The sequence below is a fragment of the Enoplosus armatus genome, chromosome 8, assembly GCF_043641665.1.
Source record: "Enoplosus armatus isolate fEnoArm2 chromosome 8, fEnoArm2.hap1, whole genome shotgun sequence".
Classification (NCBI taxonomy): Eukaryota; Metazoa; Chordata; class Actinopteri; order Centrarchiformes; family Enoplosidae; genus Enoplosus; species Enoplosus armatus.
In genome coordinates this window covers 12,009,496-12,032,984 of record NC_092187.1, presented here as the reverse complement: position 1 = coordinate 12,032,984, position 23,489 = coordinate 12,009,496, and the positions used below count along the sequence as shown (strand labels likewise).

The following is a 23,489-nucleotide window of genomic DNA, read 5'->3' as shown; positions in this document are numbered from 1 at the left end:
GAAAAGGTGAGTATACTGATGATAGTTAAAGAGGAACTCTTTTACAATTTTGTAGTGCACTTCCACAAAGTTGGGGGACTCACAAGAGACACATGGTCAGTACATCCTGACTAGGGATGCAACTATCAATGATTGTGTTCATTATCAATTAATCAATGATTCTGAGGAGTAGTAGTAGTTCTCTCTCTATGACAAGAGAGAAGATTAGCAAATCCTGCTATTTAAGTGGCTAAAACCAGAAAATATTTGATATTTTTCCTTAATAAATCACTTAAATGATTACTTGATTATCAAAATTGTTGACAAATAACTATCTGTCAACCGATTAATTGATGAATTTTGTTTTTTTGTTTCAGCACTTAACCTGTTAACTGTTAGTCTCAGTCAGCTCCAAAAATACTGGCTCCTACATTTCCCACAATGCAACCATCATCATGATGTCATTTGACCCTCCCTGCCTGGAAAATACCCACATCTTTCAAAACTCCACGCTGACAGTTTGTAACTCAGGCTTTTGGTTGTAAGTTTTGTTATGATTTTTTATGAACTTTTCTCAGACTTTAGAAAGAAAGACATTATACAGCCGTGAAAACTGCTCATTGAAACTGAACATTAAATTATTATTAAAATTATTAAAAATTTTATAAATATTTTCAAGAGCTGACAGAAAAATTGTACATGGCCAGACAGTAACATATATAAATTTATTATAAACACTGTACATCAAGGACATTAATCAATCCACACAAGAAGATTCTGGTGTTAAAAAATTGCAAATAACAATGCTCTGATCCTAATCTATATGTATTCTATAGCTATCACACTGATCCAGAGTCTTCATTGACCTTTTATTTATTTTTCCAACATTTAGCTTTTAATTCACGTCATAAACATTGTTTCTAATAGGCGTTCATCTACATTAATGACATTAATAAGTGTGTGCAGTGTAAAAGATGCATTGTTTGAGGCAACAACATACTTTTTTTTTTTTTTTTAAGAAAGCATCTACAGAGAGCAGTCGTAAACATTGCTGAGACAAAAGGGTTGATGGGTTTCTAAAGAAATTATACCAGCAGCGTTCTTTGGACTTGTACTAAGGCCGGCAACAACAGTGTTGGACAAACATCAGTTCTATTAAAAAAAGTCTCATCAGTACACAAGAGGAAGCTTATCCCCTCTCCAGATATTCACTGGAAAACAAATACTGTACTTGTAGTGCAAATCATCTCTCCTGCAGTGGAGAAGAAGGGCCAGACAAGAGCTCGCAGCCAATTGGAACAAATCTCTGGAAAACAAAGACAAATATTTATATTATATCTGTATGCATATACAGCAAATATGTATGCACATGTTTTAATGTTTTAAAGTGCCATGTCAGCACTGTCAAACTAAATGTGACAACTTGTCAGGCTGTAGCACTACGCTGGGTTGTAAATTAAAGGAGTAGTTGAATATTTTGAGAAATAAGCTTATTCGCTTTCTTGCTATGAGTTAGATGAGAAGAGACTGATACCATTCTCACGTCTCTACAGTAAATATGTCGCCGGATCCAGCAGCCGCTTAGCTTAACACAAAGACTGGAAACAAGGGGGACAGCAACGCTGGAATCAAAGTAAAAAACCTCTCTAAAGCTCACTAATCTGTACTAAAAAGGTGTAACAACAACAATTTATGTTATTTCAGGACATAGTAGTAGTTGAGAATATGAGCATTTCCACAAACAGTCAAACTATTCCTTTTAACAATTCATCAAGATTTTTGTTCAAAACTTAATAAATTACCATGAAATCTGTTACAGATACTAATTGTCCCAAAGGATCAATTCAAACAATTTTTTGTAACCACCTGACCTTTACATTAGTGCCACTTGCACATTATTACACTGAGTGTATCCTAATTCCAAACTACATACTAACTGTATATGGCATATACTATATACACTAATTGTCTTAGCATAATGCATGATGTTTATACTAACAGGAAATGATACAACACGTGTGCTGATGCATGTCAATCAAACTGTGACTTTGGAAGTTCACTGCCAATTAAAATTCACATCAAAACCAAAATGTCTGTCCAATGATTCAGTTGCTCTGTTTTTGTTTTCAACAACACACTCAAAAAGCAAGTGATTATTAGTGAGCATACTGACTTTTTTGAGTATACAGTGCATATATGAAGTATTCTCACAAGTCATGCAGATCACTTTCTAGAGATCCATTTTCACTTGTTGACCAGTGTCAAAAAATGGCCAAGCCCAGCCTTACATAGCCTATAGCACGGCTGCAGACATATTGTTTTTTGTAATATATGCATAGAAGATTGCATAGAAATTCATTATTTTGTCAGATTGTTTTGTCAGTTTGTCAACTAGCAATTTGAACTCATCATGTTTTGCTCTGGTGACTTTTGCTGGTCATTTGTACTTTCTTATACTTTATTGACTAAATGCTTTTTGTTTAAAACAAAAACCTATTATGGCCGTTATGTAATGTAAAAATGCTACACATAGCACCGTTTATACTTATTTTCTGTACATGCACACTGTCAGCGGTGTACTCACAGAGGACTCTTCCAGGTGCAGGATGGAGGCCAGTGGGTTTCCACAGCGGGGCCGAGGGGGGAGAAACCCGAGAGCAGCCGGGGCGGACACCGAGGTGTAGGTGGCCACCTCCTCGTCCATACGCAGCTCCTCCAGAGAAGGAAGGCGCTTACGCAGCATCGCCACTGCAGAACTCAGAGCGCAAGTCTTCTGAACAATGAGGTCTGTAATAGAAAGAGTCACACTTTAAAAGGACATTTACAGTCACAGTTCATTGTATGAGTAACACTATAAGATGAACTATTATGGGGAGTGTGAGACGTCAGTGTCACCTCTGTGCAGGCTCTGAACAGAGGGGTTGATCCGACAGGTCGGTTCTGACACAGATGATATCTCTTCATGTGCCGGCGGCACCGTTCTCTGTTCTGATGAAACCGGGCTATGCTGCTTGTGGTGTGCTGAGCTCTCCTGCTTTTCAAAATGAGGGGTTCTGAACAGCTTTTTGCCAGTTGAGAAGAAAATAACAGACTCTCTTTGCGGTGCTTGGAAGAACGGCTGTCCTCCCACAATTCTCTGCTCCTGCTCCTCGTCGCCGTCGGCCCCCCTCGTCTCTACCTTTTCTTCACAGTGGGATTTAGTCTAGAGGAGGGATGGAGGACACCAAACAGCACACAGTGATTTTAAATTAAATAAATAACAAGAACTTAAATCAATATGGATCTCTGTATGGCTGTAAGGTTTGAATTCTTACAATTGTGGCTTGAACTGGGAGCTGCTCTGCTTGTGTTTCAGGATCTTTGTCGGACACATTCGTGCTCTGCTCGTCCTCCTGATCATGAAATAATCTCTGGACAACCTCCTGCTAACAAACAAGAAAGTCACATGGAAGTAGTAAAATGCCTTAAACTACTGCACAATGTTACACATAGTTCTTGAGGGCATTTTATTATTATTCCATTTTAAAAAGGTCTCTTTGAATGCGACGCGGGTATAGCATCATCCCCACCAACTTTTAAAATCTGCTCTTCAAATGCTGACTTTGATAAGAAATGTATTTGTTAACATCTTCATCATCCAAGATATTGGTGAGATCCCTGATTACATGAGCTTGTTTTAATGTCAAAAGGCTATTATCCAATATCTTAGTAATCCATCCTCCAATGTCAAAGCCCACAACAAAAATATTTTAAAATTTCTAAGAGGGCATTGAGTTTTGACAGGTACATTATCTCAGTTGTGAAATCCAAATTTTATCCAACTAAGAATGACATTACTAAAAAGGTACAGAAACCCATATTTAAGCATTTTCAGACCAACGCCAAGATAAGTATAAATATATTTTTTTACTTCCACCAATTACACAAACAGTTTCTACAGCAACGACCATGACTATGAAAAACATATGCTGCTTTTAAAATGTTACGGTTTCTTTATAAATCTTTACATTTCTGAAATGTTGCATCCATTCAGCATATCTAAATTGAAAAATTGTGGCTGCCTTGAATTTATTGAAAGACGCTTGAAGAATAATTATTTTACTATGTCTTTGACTGTGCCTGAAATTTCTCTGTACATACAGATCATGTTTCTCTTTTTGTCGGACTGTTGTTGTAAAGCACTTTCCCCAACATATTTGTGTAAAAGCTCTCTAGACACAATATAAAACTGACATGATTTCCCGCTCTCACCTCCTGGCGTGGCTGAAGGTTTGTTTTGCAGCTCTGCAGCCCGGGACTGCCAACGTACGGTGACTGTTGTGTCGGCAGATGCCATTTCTGAAAACAGTGGCATCGTGAGATGAGGGAGTGACTGTGAGAAACACTATGTACCAAACAGACTGTGTGTGAACAAACACATTTATACGGACCATAGCAGACATGGGCTGATGCCTGGTGTCGCGGACTCTCTGTGGAGTCCATTTCTTCAGCGGAGTCTCTTTGAGTGCTACTGCTGAGGATAAAACAGCCGCGTCACATCAGGGTAAAAGGACAAAGAGATAAGGATGCATTAGGTTTCATAAGATAACAAGAACAATGAGTGTGCATCCTACCAACTGGTCCTCCGGTCGCCTCACCACGATTCTTTCTAAGCGGCACTCTCTGAGCCTGAGGAAGGAAGCAACACAGTGAATGAAACTGTGTTTGTCTTTCAAAAGCCATGTAATGAGCTACAAAAAGGTCCAACGAACAATAAAGTAGAAGAGCTGAAGTGAAAAAAATGTAATGTCTACATACTGTGTAGATTGAAGTTCCTCTGCCTGGTGGACAGACGGAGTCTCGGGGTGTGGCACCCACAGGCCCTCCGATCTTCACGCCCTCGTTCTGCAGGATACTTTGCAGTGCAGCATGGTCCGGGGAGAACTGCATCGACTTCATTGATCCTGTAAGAAGAGCACAAAGAGCACAGATTCAAGTGACATGCAAAGGCCGATTCATTTACATGGCATTGTTTGTTTTCTAACTTTGTACATAACACAGTAGTAAAATTAGCTTGCTTCCCTCCATTTCTCGTCGTCAAAAGACATCACTTTGAGCTCTTTTGACTTGCATCTGTATCTAATTGTTGATATCCTATCGACGGTGTTAAAACAGCAATCACTAACTTGAAGCAACAGTTCTGCAGTTTGGTAAATATGCTTATTTGCTTAGGTAAATATGAAGTGGAAGCCAGCTGCCAATTAGCTTAGCTTAGCATAAAGACTGGAAACAGGAGGAAACCATTGGTCTGGTCTGGCCTGTCCAAAGGTAACAAAACTGGCCTACTAGCACCTCTAAAGCACACTAATTAACATGTCTGTGTCTAGTATTACATGGGGTTGTGTGCTGGACTTTTTCTTGCCTGGGCCATGGATGTATTAAGAGAGCTGGATACGCCGGCACTCAACTTTGCTGCCAATTTGTCCCAAAAAGTATTTTCCCCACAGACTTCCATTATAAAAAGAGACATCTGTAAAATTGTTGACAGGTCACCTTGAACAGCAAAAACGTCACTTATAATTCTTTCTGCGTTGGGTATCCAGTGCTTATAATAAATCCATGGGCTGGGCCCAGTAACTTCGTCACTGTGCCAGACGACCAGAAGAGACTCCAGCAAGTTACTGCACCTGGCCAAGAAACAGTCCGGCACTTAACTTTCAATAACACTGCATCGTGTTGTTTTTACACTTCAGTGTTTGTTACTTTTGGACAGAACCAGGCGAACTGTTTCCACCTCTAACCCCCATTTCACTCAGTGTAAGAAAGTGAGTAAGAGTAATTCCCAAAACATCCAACTATTCCTTTAATGCTCTACAAATACATAAATGTACCTAGCTTCGCACTTCTGTAACTGGTTTGACGCTAACAAAAATCATAATGAAATGACATTATGTTTCCAATCTTGTCCTCACCTGCAATGGGTCCAGCTTTTTGTCGACTCTTCATGACAGACACTCGCTGGGGCTGCAAACACACAGATGATTATTAAAGATTTGGAACATTAAAATGAATCAGAATCAGAATCAGAAATACTTTATTGATCCCCGGGGGGAAATTGTACAGGAGAAAAGTAAGAGAAAAAGAAAAAAAAAATGGTTAAACAAAGATTCAAAACCAACATCTCAATACCAACCTGTCGTAAACGACAATTATAAAACCAACTCACCACATAGTTATAGGGTTTGGACTGTGGAGTTGCAGATCCCAGACCTGTGACACTTAACCCCTCATTCCTGAGGATACTCAGCAAAGCTGCATGGTCAGACAGGAAGTTCTCCCCTTTGTCTGAAATACATAAGAAGCACTGTTGACTGCTATTCACGGGGGAAAATAAGTGAGCTATGTACTTAACAAAGAAAAACAGCAGGCAATCATAAAAATCCTAATGATTCTAGCTAATTAATTAATAATAAGCTACAATTGTGTCATTGTCCAGGTGAGATACATTAATCTCCATGAAGAAATCTAGTTATTGCAGCAGTATTAAATGGATCCAATTAGTGTATGTGAAAACAAACAAACACATCAAAACCTATATTTAAAAACTCTATTTATTACCAAATACACTCAGTTGCCGAATTATTAGATACACCTGGCTAAAACTAATACAACAGTCCTGTAATAAATCCTATATTCATGAAGGTTATAAATGTTCAGTTTGTGTTTGATCAGTTTCAAATAGGTGTTCATTCAACGGTATGATGGAAGCTGTAGTTTGTGGTGCTGCTAAAATGTATTACATTACACGGAGACGTGTTTCTGTTACCCTCATTGATATAAATGGGGTAGACAAAACAACAGCAACACCTCTCAGTATTACACAATACAATTCAAATGACCCTGAAGTCAAATCAACACCTGTTTAGAATAGTTTCAACAAAAACATTATGACCTTCATGAAGGTAGGATTTACATCAGGACTGTCAGGTTTAACTTACCGGCTGAGCAGTTGGAAGAATTGCCCTGCGCGGTCAGCTGCATGTTTTGGCTAACATGGGATGTCTTGGTTGGATCTTTGAGACTGAGCAGGTTCATGTAATCCAAACAGACCTCTGCACTAAGAGCAGGCTGTGCAGAAGAAGTAGTGCTGTTTTCATGCATAGCATTATTAGGAATGGATGATAGAGGATTGGACAAAGTGGCTGAAGTCTTGAATGTGTTGGAAGGCCCGGACTGTCCTGACAGCTGGGGTGTATTTTCTGCAGCCTTTCCATTAGACTTCCCCGTACCTTTGGTTGAGTCCACGTTGCTGTTTAATGTGGCTGTATTTGTAGGAGGTTTTGAATTTATGTCTTGGGTTTTTAGACGAGCATTGCATACATTGTTATCAGGTTGGACAGCGTGAGCGCCGGCCCTTGATTGTGAAACAGTTATGGGCTGTTGATTTTCAGAGGCCATTCTTGAGCTCTTGGGCTGAGACAGGTTGAAAGGTATAGGCCTGGTGCATGGCTTTTTCTTCTTAGCTTTCCCCTGCATGACAATGATAAAGTATTAAGAACATAAGAATCATCTGATTAAACACTTTTTAAAATAATCTACAGGACAGGAATGAGGCACTTACAGCCAGAGGTTTCTCCTCCCATCTACAGTGAGATTGACTGAAGCCAGAGGGAGTCTGAAGACGAAGGGACTTTGCAAGCACTGGAAGCCTACTTACACCTGGTTGCACAGGTGCCTTCCTACCCATTTGTGAGTTTCCTGGATCCTGGTTCTCAATATCCCGGTCGGTAAATTGAGGTGAGGACTGGAGTTTGGAAGGCTTTTGATGCGCTGGCATCTTGTTATGTTCATTCTTAATTCTGAGAGGAGAAAACCAGTCAGTAGGTAAATAATAAATGCAACTAGTGTTAAGCATTTCTTTGATACGGTTGCGAATTTCGAGTTTCGGGAACCAATAACAAAACACATTTTTGCTGCCTTACTTTTTAGAAATATGAACATGTTTCTCCAAATGTTTGTTTTGTTTTTTTATTTAACAAAAGAAGCTTTCTCAAATGCTAAATGTCTAAACACAAGCAGCTGTACAAGAATTTTGCATGTATGAAACACAGTCTAAACAGGTTTTAATTTAAACCAGGAACTATCTGATCAAACAATAATTGAACAAGATTACAAATCTGACAGGGCATCCGATGACACCTTTTGGTTTTATTTTATTTTTTATTTATAATTGGTGCTGTAGGTGCATTTCGAGCAGTACCAAAAAAGTACTGAGTTTCGATATCAAGCCCTAACGGCAGGAGAAAATAACTTCATAAACTGGCTTACCTCAGAAAGTCACTCCGGACTTTGTTCTGACTTTGCTGACGGAGTACTGGAGGGGAGTCCATAATGATAGCAAGGTGTGAAGAACAACTAGAGGAGCAACAAATGGCAAACACACATGAAATATGAGCAACCAAGCATGAAACTCTATAAAGGATAGTAGCAAACTGTGTATACAGATAGACAAAATACATAAATCATGCACCAGCAAAAACAAAAAACATCAGACTACAATTCCCTCCAACACTTCACATTTTAACTGCTCCAAAGTTAAGGAAGATAGGATGATACAAAAACAAGGAAGTTTAGAAAGCTTGAGCTCCATGCAGCCAAATGTAGTAGAAACAGTAGAAAGGACTTATCAGGCATTAAGTATTGACTTTTTTTGCCTGATCAATAGAGCACAAACTTGATCGTAGCTAAGCAGGGTGGACTAGCCAACATTAGGAAGAGAAGTATATTGGTTAACTTTAACCCGAGCAGAAGACTAAATGTCAAGTCTTTTCTCGTTAGCACATGCTACAAACGCAGGTTGAGCCGTTTATTACATACGTTACATACTTTCAAAATAGAAGAGGGCCTCTGTTACTTCCTTCTGTGCGATTAAGTATTTCGGATACAAGAATTCCAAATGTTTTGGTTTTCCAGGCGTTTTGTGCAGATTTAAAGATCCCTTGTTATGTCCTTTCACACCGCAGAGGGCTGTGAACTTCCTGGACTCGCAGCAGTTTGTAAAAAGCGCGCTTCGCCATTGGTCGTCAGAGGAAGCCGTACCAACCAATGACTGCGTGCACTTTGGTCAGGACAATATCGTTGACCAATGAAAAAACGATTTTCACAAACAGCTCCATGGTAACGACGCGAAAGTTGTTTTACCACGTGATTGCTTTTTGCCGCGGCATCCCCCCACCTGCAAACAGAACAGAATAGAGCAGAGTAGAATACAACATTATTGTCCACCAGAGTGGATAATTGTCAGTAGTAGTAGTAGTAGTAGTAGTAGTAGTAACAGCACAAGAACATGTAACATATATAACAAGTAACATGTACAACAAATGCGACGAAAAAAACAACGTTTAGTTCGATAAAAAAAATACAAATAAAATACTTAGAACAAAGCATAAAACACCAAAACATATCATACTGTTGAGCAAGATTTTTGCTTCAGTTTGTTTTTGTTTGAGATGCTGATCGACTCTATTCTATCATAATCACATCTATCATAATACTAAAGAGATTAATCCTGTGATACTGGATGATAATAATAATAATAATAATAATAATAATGATAATGTTTACAATTAACTCAAACTTAAAGTAATAGTTTGACATTAACAACATCTTAACTAAAGGTCCACTCACTAACGTTTCCCAGTGCTTTCAACTGCATCTAACTGTCTTCCTTTGCTCAGTTGTCATGGAGATGAGCAGATTCCTAGTGTGTGCTTTAGTCACACAAAAGATGTAACCTCGGTTAATCACTTCGTGTTTTTTGTTTTTTTAATCCTAGGTCGGATTTTTATAAATGTATGGTACAGTCATGGGAAATAATTTAACCATTGTTTAGCTGCTAGAATTTGTAAGTATTGCTGCTTGATGTTGCCCACAAATACTAAATCAATTTACCTCCAAAGGGCCTCTAGAGGGCGATGTTTGTTATGGCAGCAGTAATATCTGATATTCAGACTCAACGTCATTTAAACAACGTTACCACTCAGTTATTTAAATTACTAGATTATGTGAATTACTCTCGACAAAATGTGAGATGTGACTGTCGGTTCAGACGCCTGGAATCAGGCGTACCTAGGCTAGCAGGTATTCATGAAGTCTGTTTATTTTTAATAACAATGCTAAAGCATACATACTATATAAAATAAACAAAGTAAACTGTTAGGCCTAGCTAAATTAAATTACAGTTTGCTAGCTTGTATGAGAGGTACAAACCCGAGTTTAAGCTAACTGCTAATTTCGTTTTATGCTAACCATGTGATAGTTAGCCAACACTAGACCTAAAAGTAACGTTAAACCAAAGAGAGAGGACGAGCTATGTCGCAAATAATAAAATAATAGCTCGACTAATCACGTTTTATGTATTTATTATACTTTATACCACTACATTTATTTGACAACTGAAGTTACTACTAATACATTTATAAAACATGATGCCTTGTTATAAACGAGGATACCCAACAATATACAGTACATACATCAAAAGGTGTACAGTACATCAAAAATAGCTCCACTTCGACCACCTACAACATTAAAATGCTGATGACACCTGAATACATCAATAATGATAATTTAATGAAATAATAACAGAACATAATATAATATAAAACTGTGATAATAATATAACAATCTAAAAGGGACATTCTCAACACTGAAGTATACAATGTACTTTTACTTGTAATGGAGTATTTTTATATTGTGGTATTTCTACTTTAAAGGATCAGAACATGTAGTAAACAGTGACAGTGGACGTCCTGCAGGTGTCGCTGTCAGCAGCCTGGTAAAGCCCCATGTCTGTCTGACAGCAGCAACACAGTGTGGGTGTCTGCTTGTCACCCAGGGGCCCTGTGTCAACAGCAGAGGGAAGAAGAAGAGACGTAAAGGAAGAAACCAGAAAGTAACAGTGCTGCAGACATGGAACTGCGGTCTGAGCTGCTCAAGTCCATCTGGTACGGTTTCACAGCCCTGGATCTGGAGAAGAGCGGTAAGGTGTCCAAGTCTCAGCTGAAGGTGAGTGGAGGGTCCTCTACCTGGAAAATTAGAGTTTAGGAGACATTTTTTTCATCTGAGAATTCGCTCACTTTTGTAATATGCTGTCTCATTTCCTACCTCAATTCATATTCCATCACGTGGGCTCGCTCTGACGGAGATGTGGTGAAAATATTTGAAGTGCTCAGCAAACTAAATGTCACAAATGCGCTTGTTATTTGGTCTTTGTTATATTTGAGTGGTGTTTCAGGAAGAAAGGGTGTACACGATCTCATATTACTTATCATTCTCAATATTTCCTGTGTGTAGCTCTGTTTTTTATACCACATGCTGTCCAACAAGGAACAAATTTGTTCCTTATATTGCGAGTAAAATGCTTTCGCTGCTGCAAGAAGGCACAATATGCACCTCTGTCTGGCGAGAGAACGAGAGTAACAGTTTGCTCTCAGTCTGTATATGAATGGGAGCCCTCATCTCCATGCTGTGCTTACACTGGGCCTCCATGTACCAGCTTGTAGTGCAAAGGGTCCTCTGGCACTGGACCTGTCCAGAGAACAGCCTGTAGAATAGAGTATCTTCACAACATGAGCCCATGTACGTCAAAAGGACATTGTTACAGTTAGAGCGAGGACAAAGTGGAAACATGTTGGTGATTGCTGTCTCTTGCCACAGGGCATCAATGAAGCCACTGTATTTTTGTTGATCTCACTGTTATGTCACTTGGTCTTGGTGTGGATCAGACTCCATTTCCAGCCACCTCCACGTTCCTGCGATGTGCTGCCCGCCACTCCTGGCTCACAGCAAGTCAGCCTCATGACTAGGCTTATCCCCCTCATGCATGCAGCCTGTGCACAGGCACCATGTTCTTTAGACGCCCTCAGAAGAAAGCAGTTTGCATGCCACGGCCTCAAAACTGACAGATGTTGTACTGCGCTGGAGAGTAGAGACAGGATGTGGTTATGGCTCAACACACGGAGACTGGTTGTCAGATAACATGCATCAGATAACTCAAGACATTGCACTCACCGTTGAAGAAATTTATAGCAATAAAAGTAAAAGCCTGGTTTCCCTTTTACACTCTAATTGTAATACTAGTAGTACCACACTGATTATACATAGTTGTTTATGTTACTTATAGCTTATGGATATTTGATTCCCATCTGTAATTGTTTGCCTTTTATCTATTTTTTTGTAATTTATATTATTCCACTTTTATAATTTTTACTCACATTGTCAAATTACTATATTGCTTCATTGTTTGTCTTTTTAGTTTGACAGTCATCTGTTCAGCACTGCACTGAAACATGTATGAAAGGTGCTGTACCAATCTAATTTAATTTGATAAAAAAAAACACATTTCCTTGTAGTGTATGTATGTAATGTAGTTTCGTGTTGACTCCAGCTACCCACATTTTCTTCAGTATTTCTTTCACACTGATGTATGTGCAAACAAAATTATTTTTAGAAAAATACGATGCAGCAGTAATGCAAAACCTCAGTTCCCCAAAGATCAAAATGAGCATTTGTCTGGGAATCTTTTCTAAGGGAATAGTAACACAATGGTTTCATCCCGTCCAGTAGATATACAGTATGCAACATCAACATTCATGCCAGTAAAGCTTATTCCATTGTTGTCCTTTTTAAAAATATTTATGTCCTGTACGTTGTGATTTTTCAGGTGCTGTCCCACAACCTGTGCACAGTCTTGTCTATCCCACATGATCCAGTTGCTTTGGAGGAGCACTTCAGGGATGATGATGATGGGCCAGTTTCCAGTCAGGGATACATGCCTTACCTCAACAAATACATCCTGGATAAGGTGATGGAAAAACACCACTATATGCTCTTTTTGTTTTGTGAAATTGTAATGCTGTGTAGTAGAGTTTTTTTCAATCTCTGTGTTTTGTCGTTGCAGGTTGTTGAAGGGTCTTTTATTCAGGAAAATGTAGATGAGCTTTGTTGGACTCTTACGGCAAAGAAAAACTACCAGACGGACAAAACCAGCAGCACTGTTCTGCCGGAGAAGGATGCTTTTCGGCTTTGGTGCCTTTTTAATTTTCTCTCTGAAGACAAGTACCCTTTAGTTATGGTCCCTGACGAGGTATGTTCAACCAGAATATATTTGGACTCACACTCACTCATTACAATCTCTATTACAAAACAGATACTTTGAAAAATACTTGGAATATGAGGTGTTTCTCGTTATTCAAACACATGGTTGGACTGAACAAAAGCATTTTTTGTTGTAAGATTATATGAACAAACAAATTTGCTCATCTTGAACGTGGGTGCGTGTGATTATAGTGACACTTGTTTCTAAATTTAGCCACATGGATAATTCAAGTTACTGTGCTCTGTTGTTGAGTGCAATTCAAAGACTGTAGTCAGTAATCTGTGACCTAAAAATGGTGTTGGATCTTTTACAACCACTAAATACACCCTGGCTGAAACCTTGTTTCTTGCCATCATGGAACAAGGTGCTCTTTTCATGCAGCGGTGTGGGCTTGTTTCTCACTTGCGAACTCTCATTTTGGTTTCCTGTTGTGTTTTTTTCACAGCTGCTGCCAAGAGAAAGACCTAACATTCAAGGGCAGAGTAGTTTCTATCAAGCTGAGTTTAAGAAAACATTATCCAGTTTTATTTTGGTATGCGTTTCGCACGCCAACCACTGGACAAAGACATCTGTGGTGTACTGAGTGCTATTGTGTCGTAAATACTGCATTTAATTAAGAATCAACATAAATAAAAGTTAAGGACAACATTGTTGGATGTGATCTCTACTCTGACCTTATCTGCCAGCAAACAATTTATTGTAAAAAGCTCAGAAAAATCAGAAAAAATCTACTTTATATTTATTATTATAGTAAAAGAAATAATTACCGTAGCCACTTAGTTACTTAGTTATTTGATGCAGCAAAGACGGATAATTCAGATGAATCGCATTATTTCTCACTCTCAGCCTTTGGTTTCTTTTCCTCTGCAGGTGGAGTACCTCCTCAAGAAGATATGCATGGCTATGACTACTGAGTTCAACTGTGTTGAATTAGAGGACTTCTTCTCCCAAGAGTCAGTGCAGCAGAGCGGCATTACTGTTTGGGTTTTTCTGGAGATGATGAACTCTGGAAAGCTAACCAGAGGAATTGATAAAAGCATAATCAGCATGGCTATAGAGGAAGTGTACAGGGAGATAGTTGGTGATGTTCTCAAAGAGGTAGGAGACGCATCTGCCATCTGTGTGTGTTTTGGTTCCTGACGTGCTCTGCAATGTGTTGGTGACAGTATGTGTGTGTGTTGGTCGGGGGCACGCAGGGTTATCTGTGGAAGAAAGGCCAGCTGAGGAGAAACTGGAAGGAACGCTGGTTCACCTTGAGGCCGAGCAACTTGTTCTACTACACCGGGGAGGACCGCAAAGACTGCCAGGGCAACATAGTTCTGGATGGGAACTGCTGTGTGGAGGTAAGCAGCTGGAGATGATCATCTTTCAAAGCCAAACACTGCTAACACTGGAAAGAACTGTGGCTTTTGATAACAATGTATTCTTTGTCAGTTTGTCCAGAAAAGAAATACATACTCATTTGCTTTTTTTAGTACATTTGATTCAAAATATCATTCTTTAAGCCAGCGGTTCCCAACCTGGGGGGGTGGGGGACTCCCCCGAGGTGTCGTAAGATGAAGCTGAGGGGGTCACAAGATTTATGACTTCCCTCATCTTTGTTTTTTCTCGTGAATTACTGAAAAATGTTATCTCTTCAGGACTTAGAAACAAAATAATTCAAATAAAACACTATGAGTCATTAAAGTTAGATACGATAAGATAACCTGTTAAGATTGATGTACAAATAAATATGATATCATAAGAGGTATATATACAATATATATATACAAATTAAAATAAGAATGGAAGTAAAAAAATAGAAACTATACAAGAGTAATTAAAGACAAAATGACTAGATAAAGTGACAGTCTAGTATATGTAAACAGAGTACACCAGACTAATATATAATATGTTTAAGTAATGATACTTAGTGTTTGTCGGTTAATTAATATAGAATTATAATAGAAATATAATTTAGTTTATCATGTAATCAAACATTATAACATATGAACATAATATAGTATAATATAGTACCATATAATATTGTATGGGATATAAGATATAAGGTGAATGTAATTATATAGTATAACATAATATACAATATAGTACAGTAACACAATCTGGTTCTAAATGTGGTTTTAGTCTCACTGCTCACAACCCGTAGACATGTGCAACCAGTTACTAGGACTCACAAGGGACTGTATGAAAGTTATTGGGATGGGGAGAAGGGCAAAACATTATGTTCCACCTTTTTTAAAAAACGAGGCCCTCCCCAGTGTAATTGTGATTTTCTTTGGACTCTTTCCTTGACTAAGAGAAAAACTGCAACACATTCCCCACTTTATCTCTAAGTAATCTAAAACACTATTAGCATTGATAACTAAGTTCACAACTAATTTAAGATGACTTACTCCACTTTAAACCTTCCAAGAGTACTCCACCGATTTAGTACTGCACTCCTAAAACACCGCCGGACTCACAATGGACACTTTGATAAAAAAAGGATCAAAATTGATGCAGCAGAATCGAAGATGTCGTCTCTTTTCTTCCATGTATTCATCTTCCATGTCAAAACCCGGCTCCTACACTACCCACAATGCAATGTTGAGATTTGAGTGTGTCATACAAGTAGTGGCTAGTGTAGCCTTAAGCCGCTAGTCTCAAGCAGAGATGAGGAGCAGGCTTTAGATTTCTTTCATTTTCAAACTTGTAGTCTTCAGCTCCAACCATTTTTCAGATTTCCTGCAGCTCCCGTCTGAGCCACAAAAGGCTTTATACAACTTCTGTCAGTTCCCCTTTAACATGTTAATGGAACAATGATTTTCACATAGCCCCGAAATCGAAGTGTCAAAATTATGGTAAACTATGGTAAACAAATATTCTAGCCAGACATTTTCGACACATCTTTTATTTCACTAATGTTCTGCTTTCTGTCAAGACTGTCAAGATTAAAGGGAAGGTGGGAGCTGCTGCAGAATAGTGACAAATGACGTGTCTCTAATCACTAAAGACCCCCCCTCCTCGCTCCCAAAACATTTAGACCACCCTCCCTTATGCAAGGAGTAAAAATACATAACCCCCTTTTCATAATCCAAAAAGGTTGGGAACCATCAAGTTCATAAAAAAGTACGGTTGAATGCTGAATGTTGTCTTGTTTCACAATCAGGCTTCCTCACAAATCTCACAGAGCTCAAGTGAACTTAACTGATTAGTCTGCCAGCCTCGCTCTCATGACTGACCCATTCAGTAGCAGGATTCTGGTGATTGTTACCTGGGCTGTTTTGCTGGCTTTTGACATTAACACAGAGTCAATTATTAGCCCATCAATGCCACGCGGCATCACACTGAGTGATGACAAACAAAAATCAGGTCAAGTTCTGTTATTTTTTCAGCAAGAGCACCACACACTGCACCATGTGTTACTCCAGAGGAAAACAAGCAATCATTCTAAAATCATGCTTTATTGTAGGAAGTAGACGATGATCAAATATTGTTTGGTCGATCAAAATGGATCAAAAACGTCCTTTTCCCAGTGAGTTTAAAGTTTTTTTTTTCTCCTCATCACTGTATATTTAAAAAATGGTTACAGCAAATGTAAAAAAGAGAAAAAACAATTTGATGACGGGATATTTATTTATGAAATTGAGTTTCCCTCGTTGAACAGGTGCTGCCCGACCGGGATGGAAAGAGGTGCATGTTTTGTCTGAAAACCCTCTCCAAGACTTATGAGATGAGCGCCTCAGACACCAAACAGAGACAGGAGTGGACTGCAGGTCAGAGGAGATGAGTCATGATAAGTCTGATCTTAGAAACTTCATCTTCATATCAAGACATTAAACGTTATCTTCTTCACAGCCATTCAGACAGCTATCAGGCTGCACGTGGAGGGGAAAAACTCCCTCCACAAAGATCTGAAGCTGAAGCGGCGTGAACAGCGTGAGCAGCGGGAGAAGAGACGGCAGGCCAAGGAGGAGGAGCTGCAGAGGCTGCGGGCCCTGCAGGAGGAACGGGAGCGTAAGCTGGCGGAGCTGGAGCTCCTGAAGGAGGCGCAAAAGCAGGCTCAGGCCCTCTTGGAGCAGGACGAGCAGAGGAGACGCCAGCAGCACGAACAGCTCCAGCAGGCCCTGGAGGTCCAGCTGCGGGAGGCTGAGGAGGTGAGTGTGGAGGCAAAGACGGAAGAAAAAATAAGTTTGAACAGATGTGAGTGGTCATTCCTTTGCTTCTCGCTGTGCAACTCAAGGCCCGGGTCAGTATGCAGGCAGAGATGGCTCTGAAAGAGGAGGAAGCTGAGAGGCAGAGGAAGAGGATCCAGGAGCTGGAGGAGATGCAGAAGCGTTTGGAGGAGGCGCTGCAGCAGGAGATCAAAGCCAGGCTGGATGAGGAGGCCTTCCGCTACGCTCAAGCAGGGTAGAGTGTTACATGTAGCCATCCATCTCCGCTAACACATGATTAGAGACCTACATGCACTTTCACAGCGCGATAAGAAGTCATTTGTTTGGGTTCAGAGCCAGCAGACACATCTGTTAGCTGTAAGGGAGGAGGTGCTTTTGTGTGCAGATATTGAGCTCAGCTGTTGAAAGGAGTTCATCTTGCGTTATGTTCCTGAGGAAGTTGAGCTGCCAACAGAGGAAGCTGTTAAATGCTGCCATCAGTCAGATATATTGTGTCGATGTTTCTAAGCTCTCTCTGCCTTTTCAAGTAAAACATTCTGATGAACTGATCCCATAAATCTACATACAGATTTGCATCCGGCCCCGTGCATCTTATACTTACTGTAATGTCTGAAACATGATACAAATAGCTGTTCCTCTTAAACAGTGAGGAGTCAATCATACCTTTCTTCAGAAAAGGTTATTACTGGTGTTCTCTGTTGTGTCCAGGTTACTGGCCGAGGAGGAGGAGAAAATGAAGGCCCTGATGAACCTGCAGGAAGAACAGGAGGAGTACATCCTGAAGACACAGAGGGAGAAGCAGGAGCTGAAACAGGAAATGGAGGCCAAGTCCCGGGACCTGGACGAGGCACAGAGGCAACTGGAGGAGGTCCGCGCCAACCGGCACAGGGTTGACCAGGATGTAGTGGTAAGAAGCAAAAAATAAAAACCTCACAGATTTCACAGTTAGTTAAAAAACAACTATCATCAAAACTACATTTATTTCTTTATTGCTTGCAGGAAACGGGCGTTTTAATGAGCTGCTCTTTTTCTCTGACAGGCTGCACAGAGGAAACTTCGCCAGGCGAGCACCAACGTCAAACACTGGAACGTCCAGATGAACAGACTGATGCGACCAATCGGACCAGGCGGTACGTGTTCCATCCGCACGACGAGATGGTGCATTGTGTGACACGACTGACGTGTGGCATTTCAAGAGGTTGATTTTCAGCAAACCTTTGCGTCAGGCCTCTTTCACAGAAGACACGTCACAGTAGGAAAAGCACAGGTGTAAATAATAAAATTAATGATGGCTGAATTCCATTCAGTTTCAGGGTCCTGGTATTGTGCACGCTGGCTCACTGTTATGACTTACTGGGACATTGACTAGAACGGAGCCGTCGTTAAACACCTGTGCTCTTCCTACTACTGTTTCCATTGCACTTTGTCGTATTTTGCTTTTATGAATACACAAACTTTTCCACCTCAGCCAAACATAAAAACCTTTTTTGCGGTATTTAAGTTTTTTAAAACAAGTCAAAATGTCTTCTGTGAAAAGGTCTGTTGTCTGACAATAAAACGTACTACTGTGTTTCACTGACAGGGAAGTAAGCTTATATTATGTGTCATTTCTGTTTTATGCTACAGTCATTTGAATTATTTCCCCGGAACGTACTGCAGGTTACGTAATGCCAGAGTTAAAGGCTGTGGTGAGCTGATATTCAGCTTTGCCTCCAGTAAAGACTAGTGTGACACCATTTTCTTAGATCAAAGATTGTTTGCGATTAAATTGACAGTAGTTATATTTCACACTCTGTTCTGTGAATATACTTCCTGAAGTGAATTCCTTCTCTATTTCAGCACCTTCGCCTCCAGACCTCTATGTTACAGACCTAAATCTGATTTAACTTGCCTGCTGTGAGCATTCACTTCACTTTCTGAAGTGCTCTGTTTGTGCCGTCCTTGTTTTTAGAGAAGAGACCATCGTTGGGGAGCTCTTTCTCGGCCTTCCAGATCCCGACACAGAGAGATCCTGGGCTGCGTCTCAGGAGGAGGTCAGGATCGGAGGATCGGGACGAGGAGAGCAAAGAAAATGTTGACAACAGAGCTGGGTGTGATTTAGAGAAACGCCATTCCCATGCCTCTAATGGAGACATGGACATCCCCTAAAAATCATGAATCAGAGAGGCTGCGTAGGTCACTTCTAGTCACTCTGTGAGGTTTTCTGACAGGAAGGGCAAGAGATGGCCATGTAATGTGTGAACAATATGAAAACAGTGGGACATCTGCACTTAAAACTGAATTTACAGTACTACCATTTCTATTAAATGTTGAATTTACTGACCTCATTTCACAGACAGCAGCAGTTTCGAAAACATTTTAATGAGAAGTTACATTTGCAGAATTCACTGCTCAACTAATGCTTTGACAGCAACCTGTGTGAGGCCTGCTCTGGACATAAACGATACCTCAGTGCAAAGAAAATGAGCTGTAAGCAAGATCCTGAAAGTACAAAGTAAGTTGTGACGTTTAAAGGCTAATACTTACTTACAATACAAGGAAGCTCATTTGTTTAGCTCCGTAATATAGACACATAAAGTTTAATTTTTATATATGTATTTTGTTGGGGGGTGGAGGGTGCCTTGACTTGACGTAAAAAGTTGGTTCAGTATTAGAGGTTACTGCAATTTCAGTTGAAGAGTGTCACTCCTGACAAACAGGAAAGAGAGAGAGAGAGAACTTCCTGTTTCTGCTGTCAGTTAACATAATTGTAAATAAAGGAGTGAATCGATGCCTTCACCTGATTTCTTCCTGTATCTTTACTGCGTTGAACTGAAGTGCAGCGTGGAATTCAAACAAATTGTTAGCATCACTTTCAATAAAATCTCAGATACTTTACACAATGAATAGCTGTGATGAATAATATTTAAATAAGTACATTAAATAAGTTAGTAAATGACTGACATTTTAATTACAAGGACCACGCAATGGAAGGAGTTGAAGCCCACACTGCTGAATTTGCAAACTGCACGTCCGCTCGAGTTTGAATTTGAGTCTACCTCATTTGTTCAGTGTCAAAATGTGTCATCACTGACTAATTTGACGGCTCTCACTGATAAAACCACGAGTGAACAGAGACATCCACTGACAAACGGAGCAAACTACATGTCGGTTGGACTGATTTTAAATAGGCTCCTTGCCTGTATGCTGTATAGTTTTATCTACCAGTTTTTACAGACTTAACAGGTTTCTTTTTGTTTTGTTTATTTTCACTCTTCTTTCAGAAAGTCTCAGCGTTACACTAACAATTACAAACCACAAAATAAATAAATAATAAGACTTACTTATAGAAAGGAGACAGTTATACTTATTGTCGATATACATGGTTGATATAACCTGCCAAAACATTTGATATTTGCTTCTTTTTTAAAGCTATATCATGGTAACAGAATTACAAAACATAGCAGAAGGGTGGAAATTGCACAACCTTAAACTTAAACTAAAAGAAAAAACTCAGTAGTTTTTAACTTTCTTGTATCTTGGGGAAATTATATTTTTCATATAGCAGCCCGTCTAAACCCATGTAATCATGAATGCTGACTTTAAAAAGAACTTTATATATATATACCATAGCCAACCAGCTTCCCAAGAGCAAATGAACTGCTAGACCTGCCATTAACTCTCTGTTCAGTGTGTACAGTATTCCCATGCTGTAATATGGCCCCAGGATTGCTGTGTGGTGATTAGATAACCACAAATTAGTTTAGGAATGTGCACCATGAAATAATAAAAATCTTAAAACTGGATTTGGGCACAGGGTTCCTCTTCAATGCATGGTCTATAGATCAGGTTATAAAAGAAGTTTGTTGCTCTGTTGGACATTGTTGTTCTCAGATATCCGCAATTACGTTGGTTTAGTAGGATGTTACCATAACCGATGGAAGTGATGGCCAGAGCAACAAAAATTAAATCCAAGTTATAGTAAATCATAGTTTTTTCTTCAAGACCCTCATCACGTCCATTGGTACTGTGGTTTAATAGCATCAACTGCCAAGCAAAGCTACAATTAAACATATTATTGTGCTGCACAGTGAAGCAGAGGCTTTTGGGGGGGCCCTTAGGGTTGGGCCGCCAAGGCAGTTTCTTGCTTTGCCTAATTGGTAATTGGTAATCAAGTCTTGGTATGTGGCATTTGGCTAGAAAATCATAAGTTTAATTTAAAAAAAAATTGCTTCTCCTAAATATTTTGAAAATCACACAATCCAAGTCTATCTAGTGAAGTCAAACCAATTGTTTTTATTTAGACCACAGCATATGATCAAAGCCGCATAAAGCTGTTAAGTATCAGTGCAGATCCAAAATAAATGTCGCAGATTACAGAGACAACAGTGCATATTAGTGTGAACAGAGACCTTGACTCCTCAGAAAGCTGTTTGCTGAATCCAGTTTGATGTGTGCGTGTGCGTGTGTGTGTGTGGGGGGGGGGGGGGGTGGCGCTGTGTCCTGGCATGTGACGATGGAGGAGGGGGGGGGTGAAGCAAAGCAAAGCAAAGCAAAGCTAGGAACAACAAGGAGAGAGTCGGGGAGGGATTATCAATTCACTATGCTTATCTGCATGTGATATGGTAGCGACCAAAAGTGTCCTGACAGTTTTTCTTTTCTTTTGAGCTCAGCAGTTTTGTCAGCTCGACTGCTACCCGAAGGCCTGAATCAATCTTAAGTTTATGTTAGCAGCCTGACGTTAGCTCCTGCAGCTAGCTAACTCTTGCTGGTGACTTCAAACAACTTGTCAACAGCCGATCGATCCAGGACGGGAATCGGGACAGTGGCTACCAGTTTATTTTAGCCTGTTGGCAATTTCTCGTAGCGTAAAAAACGTCTTCTGAACCAGCAGCACTATTGGGAGAGGTAAGCTAACTTGGCAAGCCAGCTAACGTTATTTTAAGGCACACGCGAATGTGGGTCAGCCACGCTAACAGCTAGTAGTAGTACTCAGTCAACATTCAAGGTTAGTAGCTAACTAGCTAAGTTAGCTAGCCGTGCCGACTCTCTTCGACGGCCGCCTTGCAGGGCAAAGCTACCCATTTATACGTCTAATATTGGTTTCACTTTAAGCAAAAAAAAAAAAAGTTTGACGGTAGCCATGTCTATAACTTATCCGTCCTTTCATTTCTTTTATACTTGTATCCAGTTACAGTCATGTCTGTGACTCATTCAGTTCACAGTAATGTTAGCAGATATTTCCGAGAACCAGTGTGACAGGTTGGCTACTGGCAACCTCCAAACGTTATGAAAACAAAGTTTAGGCTGTGTCCCGCTTTGGGCCATCATGTGACGACCGTATTCACACTGGAAATATTAATACATCTCTTAATAAGTAGAGGCTGTGGATGTTTGTCAGGGCACAGCTACATACATGGACGGATTAATCCACTAGGGGGCCCCGGGGCAAATATGTAACCCCCACCCCCAAAGCCCTCTCCCCTACCGCCTCCACCCGCGATCAACACTGCACAGTGTGTACATAGTGCATGCACCCTGTCCCCTTAAAGCACCCACCAAGTACACTGTGCACCCTACCATGGAAGTGAGGCAAACAATAATACAGATGTCTCCCAGCTCCAAAAGAGACAAAGTTTACTTTTTAAGATAGTGGAGAACAGACTGAAATGTTTAGGACACATTGCTGTCAGTCCAGAAAACTGTGGTTGGCTCAGGCATCTTGAGTTGTGGGCCCTGTGTGTTCATAGGAATGAGGCCCTTATTTATGTCCAGGCTATTTTTAATTGAGATTTAAGCCTCATAGACACACACACACACTGACTGGAAATTAGTAGGGGTGGGCAATGTAGACATGTGTAACATCAGAGATTTTGCCATGCTGTTTATACCGTGGTGGTATCCCTTTTAACATCTCTGGGTGGATTAGACCTGTTTGTGTGCATGTTGCTGATCAATGAGCAGGACTGCTTTGTGGTTATATTGGATTTTTATGTGAATTTTGTGCATCAGTGTAATGAAGTGCCTAAATCTGTCAGTTATTAAATTTGCTGCAGATTGCTGACTGGTTATTTTAATGGTTTCTTTAAAAAACTTTGCAGAAAATGTACTTTATCATTCTGACATCAGGATGCATATCACCCACTCTATTAATAAGGTGTTGCAAGTTTGTCTTCATGCAATGGTTCTCAGTGGTCCAGGCCCCTGCTTGTCTGTTCCGCTTGCCTAGCAGGTAATCCTGG

At 40.0% G+C, this 23,489-nt stretch overlaps 1 protein-coding gene and 1 long non-coding RNA gene across 2 annotated transcripts; one reads left to right on the top strand and one right to left on the bottom strand.

Annotated features, from left to right (window-relative positions):
• Positions 1-7,742: 7,742 nt before the first annotated feature.
• On the bottom strand, positions 7,743-8,963 carry LOC139288427 (uncharacterized). Its single transcript, XR_011597446.1, has 3 exons — positions 8,845-8,963; positions 8,287-8,373; positions 7,743-7,817 (listed from the first exon to the last, which is right to left on the bottom strand). It is a non-coding gene; the product is annotated as an uncharacterized lncRNA (long non-coding RNA).
• Positions 8,964-10,926: 1,963 nt separating this feature from the next.
• LOC139288713 (differentially expressed in FDCP 6 homolog) lies at positions 10,927-20,046 on the top strand. The gene is made up of 11 exons (XM_070910102.1): positions 10,927-11,022; positions 12,680-12,820; positions 12,917-13,102; positions 13,985-14,212; positions 14,311-14,457; positions 16,761-16,869; positions 16,952-17,250; positions 17,337-17,503; positions 17,977-18,175; positions 18,308-18,398; positions 19,220-20,046. The coding sequence occupies exons 1-11, from the start codon at positions 10,927-10,929 to the stop codon at positions 19,414-19,416; spliced, it is 1,860 nt and encodes a 619-aa protein (XP_070766203.1). The 3' UTR covers positions 19,417-20,046.
• The last annotated feature ends 3,443 nt before the right edge of the window (positions 20,047-23,489 follow it).